At 43.3% G+C, this 19,499-nt stretch overlaps 1 protein-coding gene across 2 annotated transcripts; it reads left to right on the forward strand.

The window, feature by feature from the left end:
- Nucleotides 1-547: 547 nt before the first annotated feature.
- slc16a1a (solute carrier family 16 member 1a) lies at nt 548-18,614 on the forward strand. Of its 2 annotated transcripts, none has more exons than XM_042090417.1 (5): nt 548-744; nt 11,254-11,515; nt 16,557-16,700; nt 16,917-17,699; nt 17,877-18,614. In XM_042090417.1, exons 2-5 carry the CDS (start codon nt 11,299-11,301, stop codon nt 18,110-18,112), a joined length of 1,380 nt encoding a protein of 459 aa, XP_041946351.1. In that variant the 5' UTR covers nt 548-744; nt 11,254-11,298; the 3' UTR covers nt 18,113-18,614. The 2 variants fall into 2 exon arrangements, with proteins under 2 accessions (XP_041946351.1, XP_041946352.1); XM_042090418.1 differs by lacking the exon at nt 548-744 and adding an exon at nt 8,901-9,238.
- The last annotated feature ends 885 nt before the right edge of the window (nt 18,615-19,499 follow it).

The following is a 19,499-nucleotide window of genomic DNA, read 5'->3' on the forward strand; positions in this document are numbered from 1 at the left end:
CAGGTTTTTATTCATTTAGCATTTTTTGCATCTTGCCTGTTTAATATCTTTATGGGGCTAGGAGTTGACAGCAACTACAGAGAACTCACTGTGTTGTGCAGAACACAGCGCAGACATTTACCTGGTTACACAGGTTTGGGGATCTGAGGGGGGGGAAAAATCCAATAACCAACTGTTGGATTTCGGAGTGTTTGAGCCAGCTAGTGAGAAGTGTCTTGTCATTTGATAGGTGTTGCTTCTCCAGTCTCAACACACACAGAAAGGTGCATCCGACACACCCTGTCTTAACTAGCTAGTAGCCTCCCATACATTGTCATTTTACATTGCCAGCAATGTTTAGTCAGACTCATTACTACTTTTTGCTTCCTAAATGTTACACAGCTGACATTTGCCCTTCACCATTTACCCATCATTTTTACCAAGACAGGGAGAACACTTAGGCTATTTGCTTCATGAGTTCTCTGCAAGTGATTAATCCACCTGAGAGCAAATTAGTCTCCACTTCAGGTGGCAAGAGTTAAGGCTCCATAGCCTATGCGGTGCCCAGTTTGCCCTTATTCCCTGGGCTAAAATCCCTTTTTCTGAACCTCTCAGAGGGATTGCTACATCAACACTCCCCACCTCACGACAGAAATTACACGTTGCAATCGCCCGTGTTGAATGAGGAAGTTGCATTTGATCTAATGGCATTACCCGCAATAAATGACTCTACTTGATCGGGGTGGGAAGAGAGAACAACACCAAGTAAGGCAACACATGTGGTCTCAGCCAGAGACTGTAGACGTTAATTTAGTTTATAGCTTTCGCAGGTTTCTGTCTAAAACTGATATGAGAGGGATTGTAAGGGAAATGGATTTGCTAGATGGGGAATTAGTGCACATTGTGACTGTCAATGTCAACCTTTTCACTTAGTCACTCACTCACTGTGGAGATTTTTTATTAGGCTATTTGAAAATGAGTTTTAGTGTTTGTCTGTCATGACAAAACTTTAGCACTCTTTAGCACAACTTTTAATCTGTATTTGCACATGTATCCCTAAAGTAGTGAGTAGTGAACATCAGCAGCTACTGTGCAGCTCCAGTACTGTAGCATTGATCAGTTTACTTTTATCTGTGTTCAAACTGTGATTAAACAGACACTATGAAGTATTTTTGTGTGGGCACTTCTCCTGTGTGTGTTTGAGGTAATTGAGTGTCTTGACTTGTGTCCTCAAGGGTTTTGCTGTCCTGTTGTGACATCAAAGGACAGGAAGTCAGAAAACCCTGGTTCCCTCTGCTTTGCTGTCATTGAAAAACATTGCAAAAGCCATGACGAAGGCATAGGCGTAAGCTTCCTGTGTTAGCAGGGCATAATTGTTTAGTTCAGCAACTGAAATTACAGTATATCGACAATGGGATCAGTTACTGACCTTGACAATATATTAAGATCTTCAACATGCCATTCTAATGGCCTTTTCCCTCTTAAGTTTCGATTCAAACATATTATTAAGTGTAATTATTGGTATGCCTATCTGTGATGCGTAGGTCCACTCACAGGCGACCCAACCTCACCCGATTTTTACCCGACTATGACTAAGGATATGATTGGGTTGTGTCAGTGTCATATGCACAGTTTGGGACAATTGAGAGGACTGTAGCACAGTCATTTTACATGACTGACGTTTTCTTAAAAACTTGTTTTTAATCAGGAGGCTCCTTCACATATGAATTGGATATAAACTGAAAATATTTTTGTTCTGCAGATTACTGTTATTCTGTCATTGCTTTTTGGGGGTGCCAAAAAAACATTTATATCAATGAAGCAGAACATGCAAACACTTCAGCTCAAAGTGAGCTAAGAAATGAGATTTCACACTATTCCCAGTGCCCCTATATAGGTCAGGCAGCTTATCTCTCTCTCTCTCTCTCTCTCTCTCTCTCTCTCTCTCTCTCTCTCTCTCTCTCTCTCTCTTTCATTCTCTCCTTCCTCTACCCACAGACACCCTTTCTCCATTTCCTCTCTACTTTCTCTCCTCTTGTATCCTACCAAGTTTAGACCTATCATCTTTCTGTTTCTCTCTCTCACTCTCTCTCCAACTTTCTCCACTGTGTGTGTATGTGTTTTCTTGCACTAGTGGCTTAGGAATGGGTAGTTTTGCCTTGAATGCATTCATTGATTGCTCTTTCAGGAGTCTAGCATTGCACTCATTTGCATAGGGCAGGCAGGTACGACAAGTCAAATCGCAAAGCTCTGCAAAAGTCCCTCAGATTTTGTGTGTGTGTGTGTGTGTGTGTGTGTGTGTGTGTGTGTGTGTGCGAGCACGAGTGACAAAACCTGCAATACTATTGAGCTGTGGAGCCCAAACAGAGAGGGTTCTTGATCACTGTGGTCATCTCACCACCACAGTTGACCTGCAGGGGCCTGCTTTTGCCTTCAGCAAAGCACTATTTTTATTGGCCAGCTAAACGATTTCTTCAGTCTCATTTTGAACTATTTTGCTTTTTTGCAAAACCACTGAGCTGTAGAAGATGTATTTAAAAGAGGTGATTAAGCAAGGAGAGAGACTTGCAGAGTGGAGGGATTAATTAGGTATAGCGCGACAATACAGTTGTAGGTAAGTGTGTGTGTTCCAAGCAACCCCGCATTGATTACCTCTGCAGGTGTCATGGCTGGCCATCTGTGACCAGTAGTAGGCTAATTGGCTTTCGTAACACAGTTGCCCTCTCACCCCTCCCCACTTCAAATAATGAAGCGCTCCACGGCGAGACGTACTGGGGTCACGGGCACAAGCCACTGGTGACACTAAACAATTGCGGATGGCATTTTACTTCACCTAGGAAATTCTATTTGGAGCAGCGCAGATGGAGGACAAAGGTCTATTATTATCTGCAAACATCTCAAACGTGTAATCCGTATTTGCTGACTGTCCGGAAATGGGATTCACCACCTCAGCCCCCCACCCCCCACCCCACCCCTTCCATCCCTGTGCACTTGTTTAATGGAACTTATTTTCAGAGTGCTGTTGCCTGTGCAAGCGATTCCTCAGTCTGACATGAAACGCTTTTTGAAACAAAAAAGGCTCAATCTGCCATAAAACTCCCTTAAAGGAACACGTCACCCAATGTCAGTAGTAATATATGTTCTTACCTTAACTTTCACGAGTTAAGTCATACCTCTCCCATGTCTGTACGTGCACTCAAGCGCTCTGGTGCGCGGTGCAACTGTGTTAGCATGTTGCTATGCTAGCGGGCTCAGACGTAGCCATAGAGGGAGTAAGATAGCAGTAATCAAAAACATCCACGTTTTCCCTACTTAAATACAGTTGCACGAGTACTTGATAAAAATGTGTAAGGTCACACAACATGAAACGTGGCGATTTTCCAAGTGAATAAACAGGAGAACTACAATGTGTGGCGCAATAGCACTTGGGAGTAGGCCTACTTCAACCTAGCGTAGTAATATTAATTAACACCTAAAAAAAAAACTTAGTCCAGTATTTCTTTTGAAATTGAAATGAAGTTGTATGGACTGGACTATGTTTTTTTATTTAAAAAAAACGGCAACGAAATTGTGAATTTCCAGAGTGTGTTACTCCATACTCGGCAATCATCTCCTACGGACTTTCCCCTAAAGACGCCAGCTGCAGCAGCAACATTTCCGGAAAGGTACTGGCTTGATGAAATTCATTCTGGACTCTCTATCCAACCACATAAAGACCTTGGGATACTTCGGTTTGGCTTTAGGGACCCTCTACTCACTACCACGTAAGTGTAATGTTGTTTGGAACTGTAGAAGAGGTATTAAAATAGCGTTTTGACTTGCCGTGGTCACTTCCAGGCTAACGAGTTTTGACTAAAAACGGTAAAATTCGAACTTTCTCAAAACACATCCAAATGACATGATTTTGATGTCAACTCAATGTATGTACTCCCAATCATCCGTAAATTGATCTAAAGTGCATTTTACTCCGGATAATTCCTTTAATATATTTGCTGCATTGGATCAGTCGTTCTAGAACAGGCAAGAGCTTTCTAGCCTCACGTCAGCAGCGCCGCATCACCCATATACATTAAAACAACCAGCGGATGGCGGGCGGGTGCGGTTTTGAAAATTGGTCAAAAAACTTTGGTGCGGATGGATGATAAGTTTTGCTATGCAGTTACGGTTGAAATAATAGCCCATCCGTGCATCTCTAGTGTGTGTGCCTCTCTCTCTTGCTCAGAGGGGAGGGGGAGGCTAAGGGGTCGATCAAGCATGGATTCTAAACTCTGTGGTGGATAGGATCTACAATTAGGTGTTAATTAGGGCCCGAGTACCGACGGTGCGCGGCGCACCGAGAGGTGCGAAGCCCTATTGTTTTTGGAAAGATTATTATTATTATTATTATTTATTTATTTATTATTATTATTATTATTATTATTATTATTATTATTATTATTATTATTATTATTTGTTCACCTTTTTGCTATTTTTGAGGTGGTTAACATGGATGAAAAGTCTTTGAATTTGGCACACACATCTGGTATCACAATGGCTACACAGGCATAAAGGCTTGGCCCCAGGCGTGGCCCAGGGACTCAGTAGCGCCCCCCTTAGGTGATTGATGCAGTGGTTGGCACATACTTTCAGCTAGACACACCAAATTTGGTAGGTGTGTGTATCTCCCCAAGATGAACAACTTTCGTATGTACAATGCATTAGCCACGCCCAACAGGAAGTGAGGTATTTGGGATTTTGTGCGGACTAAAATGTGATTGATTATGATGCCAAAAGAGGTGCTTCCCATGGGTGAAACGCATGAAGTTTGGCACACACATCAAGTGGTACAGTGAATAGACAGGGATAAAAGCTTGGCACCGGGTGTTGCCCAGGAACTCCATAGCGCCCCCTTATGTCACTGTGACTTGTGGTTGGCATATACTTTTAGATACACACACTAAATTTGATGGGTGTATTTAACTCCCAAAAACAAACAACTTTTGTATTAACATGCCATTAGCCACGCCCACAGGAAGTGAGGTAATTGAGATTTTGTGCGTTGTGGACATGATCAGTTTTAACATACTCCTCCTAGACGGTTGATCCGATTCATGTCAAAGTTGGTATACATGACGCCAAGATGTTTCTGATTCTAAATTGTGAAGCTTTTTTTTTATATGTTGTAATTTGACGAAATGGCGAAATTATTAATTTTAATACCGTTACACATAAACAATAAATGTGTCATAATTCACCATGCATGGCTTGAAATTTTTTAAATTTCACAGGTTATTAAATACCATGTTAATGATAATATTCACATGCCCATAATGCATGTTTGGCATAGCGCCACCAACTGGCAACAAAAAGAATGGCAATTACACTGATGTCCCATGATCCAATTTTAACATACTCCTCCTAGACCAGGGGTGGGCAAACTTTTTGGCTCAAGGGCCACATTGGGTTTTGAAAATTGGCCGGCGGGCCGCACAACAACTTAGTTTAACATGATGTTATCTCTATTTAACATGATGTTTTGACATTGATATTGTAAACGTTATCTAAGGAGAGTGAAAAGCAGTTTGCAGTAAAGCTAACCAACGTCGTCTCTATCGCAGGAAAAAAATAGCGAGCAGCCTGATAACTAAATGAAATGCTCGGCGGGCCGGATGAAAGTGCTTGGCGGGCCGGATCCGGCCCGCGGGCCGCAGTTTGCCCACCCCTGTCCTAGACGGTTTGTCAGATTCATGTGAAATTTGACACACATTATGCCAAGATGTTGCTGATGTTAAATTGTGAAGGGATTTTTGATATGTTGTAATATATTATGGTTTTAATATCTCACCACATAAACAGGAAATATGTCATAAAGTCACAGTGCATTGAATGAATGGTCTGAATCTTCTCAGGTTAATAGATTATGATTATGATGACATCCAGACACCCAATGGGCCTGTCTGGCATAGCGCCACCACCTGGCCGAGCAGGGAATGTGCCAGAAATGGACGATGCCTTAACTGATTAATCTAAAACTTTATAAAATATTGAATATTATTGTGATGATATTCACATGTGTAGTTCATATGCCTAGCATAGCGCCACCATCTGGCCAAGCAGGAAATGTGCCAGAAATGTTTTATACTTTGAATGAATGGTCTGAAACTTCTCAGGTTAATAGATATTATGATTATGATGATATCCAGATACCCAATGGGCCTGCCTGGCATAGCGCCACCACCTGGCCAAGCAGGAACATGTGCCAGAAATTGGAAATGCCTTTATTGATTGATCTGAAACTTTACAAAATATTGGATATCATGATTGTGATTAGCCTAGAAATCTAGACGCGCCCCTAGCGGCCGCAAATTACATTTGCTGCCAGGGCTAGTCTAGCAACTCTCCGTTGGCTTGTGAGCTCCAGAAATCGAAACTTAATCAGGCCAATGAAATCGTGTATAGAGTCATTTTAATGTGGGTCTGGCTCGTCAGGCTAGATTGTGATGACATTCACATGTGGAATTCACATGCCTAGCATAGCGCCACCATCTGGCCAATCAGGAAATGTGCCAAAAATGCTCAATGCTTTGACTGATTGATCTGAAGGTAAGAACATATATTACTACTGACATTGGGTGGCGTGTTCCTTTAACTGATGACAAAAAAGGGGGCATTGAAAATTTAGAAGCGTAGGTGTATAGGGGTATTGGTATTAGGTTGTTATCAGTGGGTCCTATAACCTGAGCAGTTTTGACATTATGGGGGGAAAATGATCTTAGGCCAGCATAATGCAACATTAGTGAGATAAATGAAGGCAGCATTGGCAGTGCTCCAAAGCTCACAGTCTGAACTGGGTCTTCGAGGAATATCAGTTGCGGCGAGATGCCTGCACTGAGCACTGGCCAACAGGAAGCAGCCTCTGGATGGACATCCTTGAAAAGTTCAAAACAATCACTGCCATTCACATGGCCGGCAACTGTGGGATTTCTTAGCACGATAATATCCACAGATCCTATTATTTTTCACGGCTTATCATGGTATAGCAAAAACCACGGACATGTAAATCTCAAGGCATAACGGGCTCAGTGGCGAGGGAAATCAAAGCGTCATTTCAAGGTCCATTTTTCACATAGCTGAACTAATCAGATCTAATCCCACTAATAATGCAGTGCACATTACCGTCAAACTTCCTTAGTGGAGGGTCTTGAACCCAGCTCTCTGCACCACCTAGAGGTCATGCATACAGAAGCACATATTCCTGTAGACTTCTCTCTCTCTCTCTCTCTCTCTCTCTCTCTCTCTCTCTCTCTCTCTCTCTCTCTCTCTCTCTCTCTCTCTCTCTCTCTCTCTCTCTATTTCAAGAGTCTTAGTTGAATGCCTTTCCTTATCTATAGGACCAAGAGAGACTTCTAATTAGAGGATATGATTTTTCAGCATCAGTCCATTCTTTATTCTCTAATTGCAACAGTTTCAAGCGAATGCAAAGCCCCACATCTATGTGAGTTAATGCTTACTGGAGGAACTCACGGCCATTATGGCGACATGCCACGTAACACGTAGGCTGAGAAAATCCAGAGATCCTGAAATAGGCTGTGATATCAGCCTCTCCAAGTGGGCCTTTAATTGGTCTCACAGTGGTGGTGTGAGATTTGATTTTATGCACAGCGAACAATGGCTTTTCAATAGTGCTTTTCTTTTTTTCATTTGCCCCCTTGGAAGAATCAGAGAGCAACATGCTGAGTAATATGAGAATAACTTTTCTAAATTTCATTTTTGTTCAGCCAATTCTCTTGGTATGATAGATGTTTGCCTTATCTTTTTCATTGGTGTTTGAGGCATTGTCTAGATACTTGTTTGGAATAGGAATGGGTTTCATTATGGGTAATTGGACATATATTAGTCATTTTGTGTGTGTGAGGGAGAACAAGCACATATGCCTGGTTATTTACAGCAGTCGTGAGGGCAGTTTAACTCTGTGTATCTGTCAGTTAATCACACAGTTTAATTTGAGTTCTGCCATATTATATAAATGCCTTCATATGTTCAGTCAACTACAAAAGCAGTCCATCTGAGGAGTAGGCTCGAACAGATGGTCAAATATCGTACACAAGTTTTATAAAATACGCTTTTTTGAAGATGTGGGAATGATCTGCTTCTAGGCACGTATCCCTCAACAGCAACTGGCTGTGAGACACACCTGCACCAGATCTGGCCCTGGTCTGTCCGAGAGTCGCTTGCCTTTGAGCTTTGAGTGTGCTCTCACTCTCCCTGCGCAGTGCACTGCTGTGTACGTGGGGACCGTCGGGTGGGGACCATCACATCCTGCCTTTGGAGACCCATGAAGTGCGCTTAACAAAAGCCACAATAACAAACAAGCAAAAGAGGGTCCGAGCCGATACGTACTCCTGACGTTGTTCCACGGATGTTCCGGCGTAGGCTGATTGCCGGCCTCTGTTGGGGATGTTTAGGGATAACCTCATGCTCCTGCCCTTTCCTCTCCCGCCCTGGAATAGAACCCATGGGGGACCTTCAGAAGGGGGCCTCTCCTCAGTTTCACCTGTGATGCGATCAAAACACCTTGGGCCCTAATATCCCAGTAGGCCTCCAGAACAATGCCGTCTGCTCTGCCGGCGCCGGATGTTTAATGGCCACGACACCTAATAGCCCATCATGTTTATTATAGGAGAAATTAATTAGCCAATCAGTGGGCCACAAACACTTTATCTCTGAGGCCCCAGATGGCCACTCGTATCCTCGGTTAGGAGGCTCCGCTCTGGGCCGCGCGCGCAGGTAAAACAAAGCTCTGGAGGGAGGAGGCTGGGGGACAATCAGTGGGCAAGGCAAGCACAGCTCAGGGAACCAATAAGAGGCCAATCTGACCCCAGCACTGCACTTGTCCCCTTGCACTTATCCTCCTCTGTACTCGCCCAGCTCGGGACCACTGACGGTGAGGTGAATAAAACTTAAGCAGGATCCCAGCTCCGGGGGAGGTAATGTGTCAGGTTTCTGGCGTGTGAGTGTTCTGAGCCTGGCCACTGCGGCTGGTATTGACCTGTGGACAGCTCCTGGATTCCAGCAGACCCCCCCCCCCCCCCCTCTTGTGGGCTCCGCTCTGCTACTCTCCTCTCGTCTCTTGGACTACCGCTGAAAGGGCTGAAAACATATCTGAAGGGCTTATGTTTCTTCACCTTGGCAGTTACCTGCTTCTGCTGCTGAGTGACATGCTGCACTGAGGTGCTAACGCGTGCCCACCAGCCCGAGCTCTTTTAGAGCCATCGCTAAGGTAGGACACATGAGAGCCAGGAGACTTTGCATCCATGTGTAAGAGTCCTTGACCTATCAAAAAGTGCAGCTGGTTGTACCTGTTTGTAAGATGTAAGCTCTTTTTTTTATTTCTTTATCTACGTTTTTTGTTTTCTTCTTCTAAGGTTCTATCATGCTTAAATCTTCAGAGAGAATGTTTAAACACAGCTCCTCACTTTTTGCGCCTCCTTCTTTTTTGAAGGACTTGACTTAACATGTGCTCACATGATCTCCTGGTGAGATAGCATGACGTGCTTGCAAGGTGTCTGTGGCGACAGGCCTCTCACTGTTCCTCTGATCCCTCACAATCATCCCGCCCAAGCCCACTACACAAATCTGTACGTGTGAGGCACAGGGCTTAGCGGACAAGACCGCAATAGCATTATATTGGTATAAGACATAGCGACACATCTCTTTTTTTCACAGCCGTTAATCCCTCAAGGCCCCTCTGAGTCACATTTCCATTTAGAAGGGCATATTCACTGTGAATGCCTTATCCCTGGTCCTCCAAAGGTGTATCCTCTCTGACTCAGTACACCACGTAGAGAGGGTGACTGTACTCCACCTATGCCATGGTGTTGATTGGAACAACCTGTGAGGATTCTAGAATGCCCGTACTGCTCTGTATGTGCTGTCATGTGTCTGGTTTGCTACTATCTGTCTCCATACACAAGTTGTTGCCTGTTGTGTCCTCTTTCCATTTCTGTTCAAAATGTTTACCACTCAAAGAGTGTTCTTTGGTCCTTGATATAAATGTTAGATGTCTTGTGATTTAATACGGTAGTGGATCTCTGATTTATAAGGTTTTGAAACCTTGATTAGATCAGTTACTACTGGTAGTCCAGTTTACATGTGTTATTCACATTCTGTACAGTGCGGTAATGAAGAACAAATTCGCTTTTATAATTCCTTGTGAACAAATATTTTGTTATTTATGTTTTAAGCCCCAGCGCTTGGACTTAGAGGTGTGAGCTGCATTAATGTAAGTGAAGTGAAAACTGGCATCAAAGCCTCAAGGTCTGCACTTAGGTGTCAACAGATGAACATGACCTTTTATCGGGCTCTCTGCAGTGTATTAGCCCTGCATCAGAAAGGCAGAGGGCTGTGGAGCTGGAACTAGGATGAATGTTGTGATAGGTCAGAGAAAGCAGCTATGTGCTTAGTGCAGTGTTCTCACTGACTGACCTATTTCTACAATCTATAGCAACAAATGTTATGCTTTTGCTAATCTTGTGAAGTCCCAGTGTCTTTGATGAATATGAAGACAGATGTCTGTAGAAAAAAAGCTACTATTTTGCAAAGTTTTGAAATACTATCACTAGTTTATCTTGATGATGTTGTCATATTGTAATATTACTGTTAATTGCATGATTAGTGTCATCATAGCTATGAAGCCTTTAAAGGCTTACTTTTTAGATCATCCTGTTTTCTTCTGTTTGTGATGGAGTTTATTTCAGAAACTGCACTGCTATTCATTTAATAATAGTATTTGTGTTGTAAAAGTAGGCATAGATTGCCCAGTTTCTCCTGGAGCATCCTGAGCAATAAGATTGCATAACCTTCAGATATTGTTCCTGCAGTCGCTGTTAAAAATATCTGGCAAATACTGTTGTCAACTGGAAACCAAGCTAAGCACAGTGTAAAAGACATCCTTGGCTTTCTACCTAAACAGTTAAGCATATCACACAGGACGAAGGAAATGATTTGCTTTGAGAATTGTGCTTAGATAAGCTCATTCTGACTCCCAAGTTTTCTGTTATAACAAGAAGTCTTTTTCCACTTCAAGATTAAGATAGTACAATTACATGTTGGTTGCCCCTCATTCTTTCATATTTTTTGGCTCCTTTGTGTACCAGGAACCCAATTTTTTTTCTTTTTCTTCATGTGAACTCACTGAAATGGAAATAGGTCCTTTCCTCCCTCTGTCTTTCTATCTCATTGTCTTTTTTCTGCGTTTGACACCAATAATATGTCTGTGTTTCTGTGTCCCTGCAGATCTACATTGCTTCGTTCGTGTGTGAGAACTGCCACTGAAGAGCCATGGCACCTGCCGTAGGTGGACCGGTCGGGTACACCCCGCCCGAGGGAGGCTGGGGCTGGATGGTCGTGGTCGGGGCCTTCATCTCCATTGGCTTCTCCTACTCCTTCCCCAAGTCCATCACCGTTTTCTTCAAAGAGATTGAGGTCATCTTTAACGCCACCAGCTCCCAAGTGTCCTGGATCTCGTCCATCATGCTGGCCGTCATGTACGCTGGAGGTCAGTTAGTATCAGGATGGCGGTCCTGCACATTTCTTTTTTGTGTTTTTCAGCAAGAAATTCAAGTAAAATGTATTCCCAATGTGTTGGGGGGCCATTCACAACGAGATGCTTTCCTGCTAGAAATGGTGTGCCCTGTGAAAGCTCAGGGACCCAATCATAATAAAGTTGTTTATGATGTTCTATAAGGAACCCCTGTCAGGGCAGCAGAACCCTTAGAACCATCCTTACTTTTCCCTACCTTATGGTGCCCCTGCCCTTCTTTTAAGGAAAACGCTACAACATTGTGACTCACATTCATTTGAGCAGTAATGGCCCTTAACATACATTCTTTGCTTTCCAGTTTAGAGACTCGAGTGAATTGATCGAGGTGGAATTGAGTTTTAGCTTTAGGAATGGGGTTAACACGGTTGGCTGTTAGATTTTCCAGTAATTTAGAAGTTCAGTTTCTAATATCTAATATTCTTTGTGACTCATACCACTGTTCTGTTTCTTTTGCACAGGATTAAGTCATCTCGACACAGTGTGTTAGTGTGTTTGGCCGTTGCTCATGAGGCGGCCATTGTTTCCCCTTTCTTGAGAGAGTGTTCCTCCTCTGTGTGCCAGATTTCACATTAACGGGTCTATCAGGCTTTGTTTCCCCTCCGCCTCGTACATCCCACCGCTCCCAGTCTTGGGCAGCACAGTGGAGACGTGGTGTACAAGATGGAGATTAAGCACATTGTCTCACATGAAATGGCTTGAATGAAATAGATGCCATTAAACCAAATGCGACGGGCCATTAGGTGAGTTGGCAGCTCTTGCCCACGTATTGAAATGCTGCATTATCTTTCCCCCGGGTCTGTGTTTGGGCCTCCTCCTCGGTTTCCCTTTTCACGCAGTGATGGGTGTCAGATGTTTGCTCTGGGAATGTCGAAAGAGATAACGAGCTTCCTCTCAAAAGAACATTGGACTTTCTTTTCAGTTCGTTACAGAGCGTGGTTTGTACAAGAGAGGTTTGTACTAGTTACGTCAACTTGATTCTCTATCCACTTCAGCTCTTAAAGCTCTGGAGGAATTTGTAATACTTATAGTAACATGTAGTTTACTAAACAAATCCCTCAAACTGCTTCCTGTTTTGATATGGTAGCATATTTACAACTGAAACACTTCAAACAAAAACATGTTACAACTTCCACTAAACTTTAGGGGCAGCCGTGGCCCACTGGTTAGCACTCTGGACTTGTAACCGGAGGGTTGCCGGTTCGAGCCCCGACCAGTGGGACGCGGCTGAAGTGCCCTTGAGCAAGGCACCTAACCCCTCACTGCTCCCCGAGCGCCGCCGTTGTAGCAGGCAGCTCACTGCACCGGGATTAGTGTGTGCTTCACCTCACTGTGTGTACACTGTGTGCTGTTTGTGTTTCACTAATTCACCGATTGGGTTAAATGCAGAGACCAAATTTCCCTCACGGGATCAAAAAAGTATATATACTTATACTTACTTAAAAACCACTGGCCTCATAGACTTTGTCCAATGGTTGCATGCTGCTGGATTAATGCTGATTATTGTTCAGTCATGAAGGATAGAATGCCATGCCTTATAGAATTCAGCCACATCATGGACGATAGGTCAAAAGATCAGGCCCACGGTCTAGCAAGCTTTTCCCCAGTATTCCCTCCTCCATGTGTGGCAACTGCTTAGCTCACGTCTCTCCACGTGACAAGTAGTCCACTGTGTGATTAGCACATGATTAGACCACAAGCCTGAACACTGTACGCCACGTACAGAGCCTGAGCAAAAAACTTCTTCAGGCAGACTCCGATCGCCTGTCTGAGCATGCAGTGCGGGATGACATATGGTACACTGTCCATATGCAATCAAAGCCAATCATGCATGCTAAGCACACACCATGTGGTTATTTCAGGAATGTGTCCTAATCGGTTTGTCATCTTGTCTCGTCTCGTTTAGCGTGATACCTGTTTTCACAGCAGGATACAGGGGTCACATGCTTTTCCTGCCAACTGTTTCCTTTCAACAGACTGTGTAGTGTCCTTTCATCCTCTCTCTCACTCGATGCAGTCTTCAACAAACAGAGATTTTCATCAAGCACACACCTATTGATCCACATTTTCTTATTTTCCCCAGCCAGTGTCCCTCAAGTAATGTCCATTGTATTCTTTATTTCCTTGTTTAGAGGGGAAAGTGGAACTCTCCGCTGATTTTTCCTTTGGCTATTTGTAAGTGTACCAAATGCTCCATCTTGCTACCCTGTAGCAAATGAGAGTGGACTGCCCCTAAGCAAAAACTGTCCAACTTTATTTGTCTCCCTCCCAAGATGTGTTGAGTATATGGCGGAGAGGCTAAGGCATCTTGAGATACTTGAGTTAATGAATCCTCACCGCCATCTAGGTTGTTATCCATTGGGTAGTCTTCAAAGAGGGCTCTGCTTCAAACCATGCCTAGCTCTGTGTTGCCATCTCCTCATAGTACTTGTGCTTAATTAACATGCATATCTAACCAGCCAATTGAGTTTAATTTGGAAGAACTTCAAGTAATTTAGTGATGACAGACTTTGTTTAGGAGGGAAAAAAGTCCCAGAATTGCTTCTTTAGACGCAGAGAGGGACTCTTTTCTGCTCTTTCTTCAATGCGTGAGTAAGCAGACTAAAAACCTTTCACAATTCCCAGACTCAGAATTCTATAGCGAAAGAGCACATAAAACTCCTTTAAAGCTCATTAAGTGTCATTAGGTTGTTGAGTTCCTCATTAGCAGCACGAACATGCTTCCTCGCATGTTCCTGAGCGCTCCTTCCTGCCCCAGAGATTGAATCCCCCCAAAGGGGAAAACAAAGGAGTTCATTGTAGGGGCAAACCTGAGGACGTGCTACTCTCCATATGCCCCTCTACAAGCTTCTCCTGCTCCCTTATTCCAGGATTAACACTTTGTCCAGTGTACTGTGATGAACAAGGGTGACCACATAACAGCAAGTACAGACTTTGACATCTTCATCTAAAGTTTCCTAAATGTAACTGTTACGTTTCCATATTGAATTGACACATTCCCTAAGATGTACTACATAGACCTGAACACTTCTGTCTCTTTCTCTTTCTTTCTTTCTCTGTCTCTCTCTCTCTCTCTTGCTCACTCTTGCCATATGACTTGCATTGACTTGATATACTCAAAAAAGAAGGGAAATGTGGTTTTATGATTCAATGTTTCAATATTTTATTTCCCCCCCAACCATAATGATTTGTAGGCTGCCTATGCTAACGCATAATCCATTTGTGCTGGGACAGAATGACTTATCTGAGTCATATCTCAATACCCAGCATATGTCTGGCTCACTTCGACCATACCCATATAAACAATCTGCCATCATTAATTTTGCAACAAAATCATCATGACCACCATCCACTCTATGACCGTCCAGCCCATTCAGTTATTCAACCTGAGGAAGTGTGAGTGTGACCAGCAATCCCTCAACTGTCCATTAATTCTCATGAGGTCTGACTCCGAACCATGCAGCCAATTTTGCTTTTGACACAAACTTGTTCAGGCGGGAATGAAAAGAGACCGTTCTTATCTCAGATGTCCCATCAAATCATCACTGCATACCATGCTGATGTGTCAGCACTTTATAGGTACTGGGACTATATAGTGGATACCGTACAAAAAAAAAAAACATAACGTATGCAGTTGCTTGGATTAAATTTGAGGCCTCTTGAAAAATGCCTTGATTGTCCATTACTAACATAGGGTTCTCCATAGAGACCTCTTTCATTGTTCCTCCCCTGATTCATCTTATAGACTCTGATAAGGAGGCTAGTTATTGAACTCACTGCAAAGCGGAGATAGTGAATTCATTCTCCATACGTTATAGCAATCAGCAACGCAGTCCCACACATGCAAATGTATTTCCAAGATTGATATCACAATGACACTCAGGATTACCCTCCCACTTTGTGAAACACATTTGCTGGGGGCATCAAATTCTGAGAAATTGCTGCAGTGCAGCAGCAAAAGATTTTCATTGCAGAAATTACAAGAATTCTACCAAGGCGCCATCTTACGGCTGCAGCTATGGGTCCCTCTAGTGGCCAGATGTATTAATGTTTCTCTGGTTGCACTCTTTGAGTTTCTGTACAGTCAGTGACTGATTGGTGTCACATTGACTTGGAGACAGGAAACAATCCCGTAGTGCCTTGAGCACAATGCTGGAACAGTCCTTGAACATTCCACCAGTCCAATACAGTCCAGGCACACACACACACACACACGCATACACATACCAGTGTTGTAGTCAAGTCACTATGCCTCGAGTCCGAGTCCAGGTTCGAGTCTCCAGTGTTCAAGTCCGAGTCAAGTCCAAGTCATTGAAAAAAATTCCAAGTCAAGTCCGAGTCGAGTCCACTACTCATCCGAGTCAAGTCCGAGTCGAGTCACTATTAAATGAAAAACTGACAACCTTCAGGGCATCCATGTCTCCAGGCATTTGGCACCATTAAAGTTAACGTCCGTTATTGTAGGAACATGGCGTGATGTATGATGTAAGACATGAAGCAGTTTTTAGATATTCATTTAGATATTACAATCCTATACCAAATAATATTCTAATGACATATTACAATTATAGCCTAATGATATGACAAAAAGTCGAGTCCTCGTCTCATTTTCCATGTCTGCATGGTCTGAATGTACGAGTCCGAGTCCAAGTTCGAGTCATTCAGTGCTCAAGTCCCAAGTCAAGTCACAGGTCTCTAAATTTAGCTCATGACTCGGACTCGAGTACTACAACACTGACACATATACACACACACACACACACACACCACCCCTCCAAGCCAATTTGGTGTCATTGACACACCTGGTATGTGTTTCAACTGTCAAAAAAAGAAGGGAAGCCCAAGCATAAGGACAGATCCAGAACACACACACACCCCAACACACCACTGTGCAACTGTGACACAATTTGTTTACATCATTTTTCATCACATGATTGGACATGTATTTAACAAATGACAGATGCTGACCTTAATCTGATATGTGTTAACCACCTCTCAGGTCCTGTCAGCAGTATCCTGGTGAATAAATATGGGAGCCGGCCCATCATGATGGCTGGCGGGTGCCTCGCTGGTATCGGCATGATCTCTGCCTCCTTCTGTGACACAGTGGAGGGCTTGTATTTCTGTGTGGGTGTGATAGGAGGTATGTCATCTAGATATTGTTACATTATACAACTATTTCAAGTCATGTCTGAACTCATGCAGTATACTATCTTGTCGAGGTGATTTGTATTTAAAAGGTGAACTTTTTATTCCATTTAGAACATTTGTTAGTGCTTAATAAGAAATGGTACATGTTATGTAATAATAATGAAATGAGGAGTATGCATTTTAATTGTATTCATATGTGACCTTCTAGGTCTAGGGTTGGCATTTAATCTGAATCCAGCGCTCACCATGATTGGCAAATACTTCTACAAAAAGAGGCCCATTGCCAATGGCATTGCCATGGCGGGAAGCCCAGTCTTCCTCTCCACACTAGCTCCCCTCAACACCTGGTTCTTTGACCACTTTGGATGGAGGGGCAGTTTCCGGATCCTGGGCGGGATGTTGCTGAACTGCTGTGTGGCCGGCGCCCTGATGCGGCCAATCGGGCCCAAGCCGCAGCCCCCAGAGAAGGCCAGCAACAGCACAGAGAGCACCTCACTGGTCCAGAAGATCAACGGCTTCATTGACTTGACGCTGTTCAAGCACCGAGGCTTCCTCCTCTACCTCATGGGCAATGTGGTGATGTTCTTTGGCCTTTTCTCACCCCTCGTATTCCTCAGCAACTATGCCAAGAGCAAGGACATCCCTAAGGATAAGGCCGCTTTCCTCCTTTCCATTCTGGCCTTTGTGGACATGGTGGCACGGCCCACCATGGGTATCGTAGCCAACACCAAGTGGGTGCGGCCCAGGGTGCAGTACTTCTATGCTGCCTCAGCACTCTTGAACGGGATCTGCCATGTGCTGGCGCCCCAGTCGGTCGACTACACTGGTTTTATCATCTACGCCTTGTTCTTCGGCTTTGCATTCGGCTGGCTCAGCTCGGTGCTCTTTGAGACACTCATGGATCTGGTGGGCGCCCAGCGGTTCTCCAGTGCTGTTGGACTGGTGACCATCATAGAGTGTGGGCCTGTGTTACTTGGCCCTCCCTTGCTTGGTGAGACTTGTAATTTTGAATGTACAGCAGTATTTCATATGAATGCTTTTATAATGTGTAACTATTGGCATAGTTTATTAAAGATGCATATTCCCAAAGCATTTGCAAGGAGTCAGACCAACATATGTGGGATTTGTAAAACTACTGTTTCATTATGTGTGTTTTTGTGTTTAACAGGGAAATTCAATGACATCTATCATGACTACAAGTACACATACTATGGCTGTGGAATCATTCTGATTGTGTCCAGCGTGATCCTGTTTATAGTCATGGGGATCAACTACAGGTTGCTGGATAAGGAGGCCAAAGAGGAAGCCAAGAAAGCTAAACTGGAGGTCGAGCCCAAGGACAATGGGACCAGAGAGCGGGGCCGAATGGATGAGGATGGCAAAACCGCTGAGGATGCTGTCTAATGGATTCTGACAGCCACATGTGGGACGTTACGGTGGAAAGCCAGTGGGAGAGATAAAAACACTCTGCAGTGAAACTTCACAGCAGCTGTCTCCTTTAGAATTGACGAATCTATGAGGTTGTTGTGATTTTGCTTCTCTTTTCTTACCTTCACCATTTAAGTGGTTTCATAATGTCCATCATGGCACTATTAAACACCATGCCAAGGAATTCATGTCAGTTGCAATTCTCTGTGAATGGAGGGGTGTAAATAAGTGTAGGTGGGATTCTACAGTGGACATTCTCAGAGTAGAATGCACTGCCTTTCGGAATATATCCTTTCATTTTTAAATAATATTGGTAATTCTACTGATTGCCACCTCCAAACGTTAACTCAGGCCTGAGGTCAGGAAGGACATACCACTGACCTCATAGATCACCATTAAGATTTGTTTCTATTTTGTCAAAGCATCACCTTGTTTCGTATTGAATGTACTAACAACATTACAAGACAACACAAACAAATGTTTGATGTATGAACAAAGTGATGTTAGAATAATCGGAATGTAATTGTTTGTGTGTGAGATGTTTTAACTGATTTTTCATTATCCTATTTCTTGTTAGGCCTACTTGTTTGAATTCTTACATCTTCTTACAAACAAGATATTGTTATACCCACTCTGATACTTCACTGTCTGAAAAGTTTTTTTAAGAACAATTTGGATGGCTGAGCTAGGCCTATTTAGTTTAAATGTCAGCTTTGTTTTCCTCAGTGGTTTAAGAGAAGAAACATTCAGTGAAAAAAGATTTCAGTAGATAATTACTGTAGTGTCTACACTTTGCAGTAGCCTTTTAAGTTATCGACTACCTTTGGCCTAGGCTATTTTTTTTTCCCTGTTTTCAAGGACTCAGCTTATATAAGGGGTCCCCAACCTTTTATGTACCACGGACCGGTTTGATTCCTATTTTTTCTTTCACGGACCGGGGTTGCAGCCCGGGGTTTCCATGTTCCATATGTGTTGTGCATGCATTACTTGAAAAGAACTAGCTCCAGTTATGTACAGTATGAACAGTGAAGGTAACGATCTTTTAAACATGTGAAAAACGTGAACTTGAAGAAGTGAAAACAATAATTGACAATTGAACTGACAATTGAACAAAATGAACTATGAATATTGAACAACTTGAAGCTACATCTATAAGTGTGAACATGCTTAACAAAATATGGGAACAAAACATGGGAACTAAACGTGCATTACGAATATAATCAGTGGGAGCCCTGTGCTTGTTTCCCTGCAACAAGAAGGTTCCATCTGGGGGTGATGGAAGACAGTGACACCCTCAGTGTGTTTGAAATGTACAGTCGATTGCGCAATTTGGTTTTAGTTGCGGTCATTGCCGAAAACCCGG

This window comes from Alosa sapidissima, chromosome 4, assembly GCF_018492685.1.
Source record: "Alosa sapidissima isolate fAloSap1 chromosome 4, fAloSap1.pri, whole genome shotgun sequence".
Lineage (NCBI taxonomy): Eukaryota > Metazoa > Chordata > Actinopteri > Clupeiformes > Clupeidae > Alosa > Alosa sapidissima.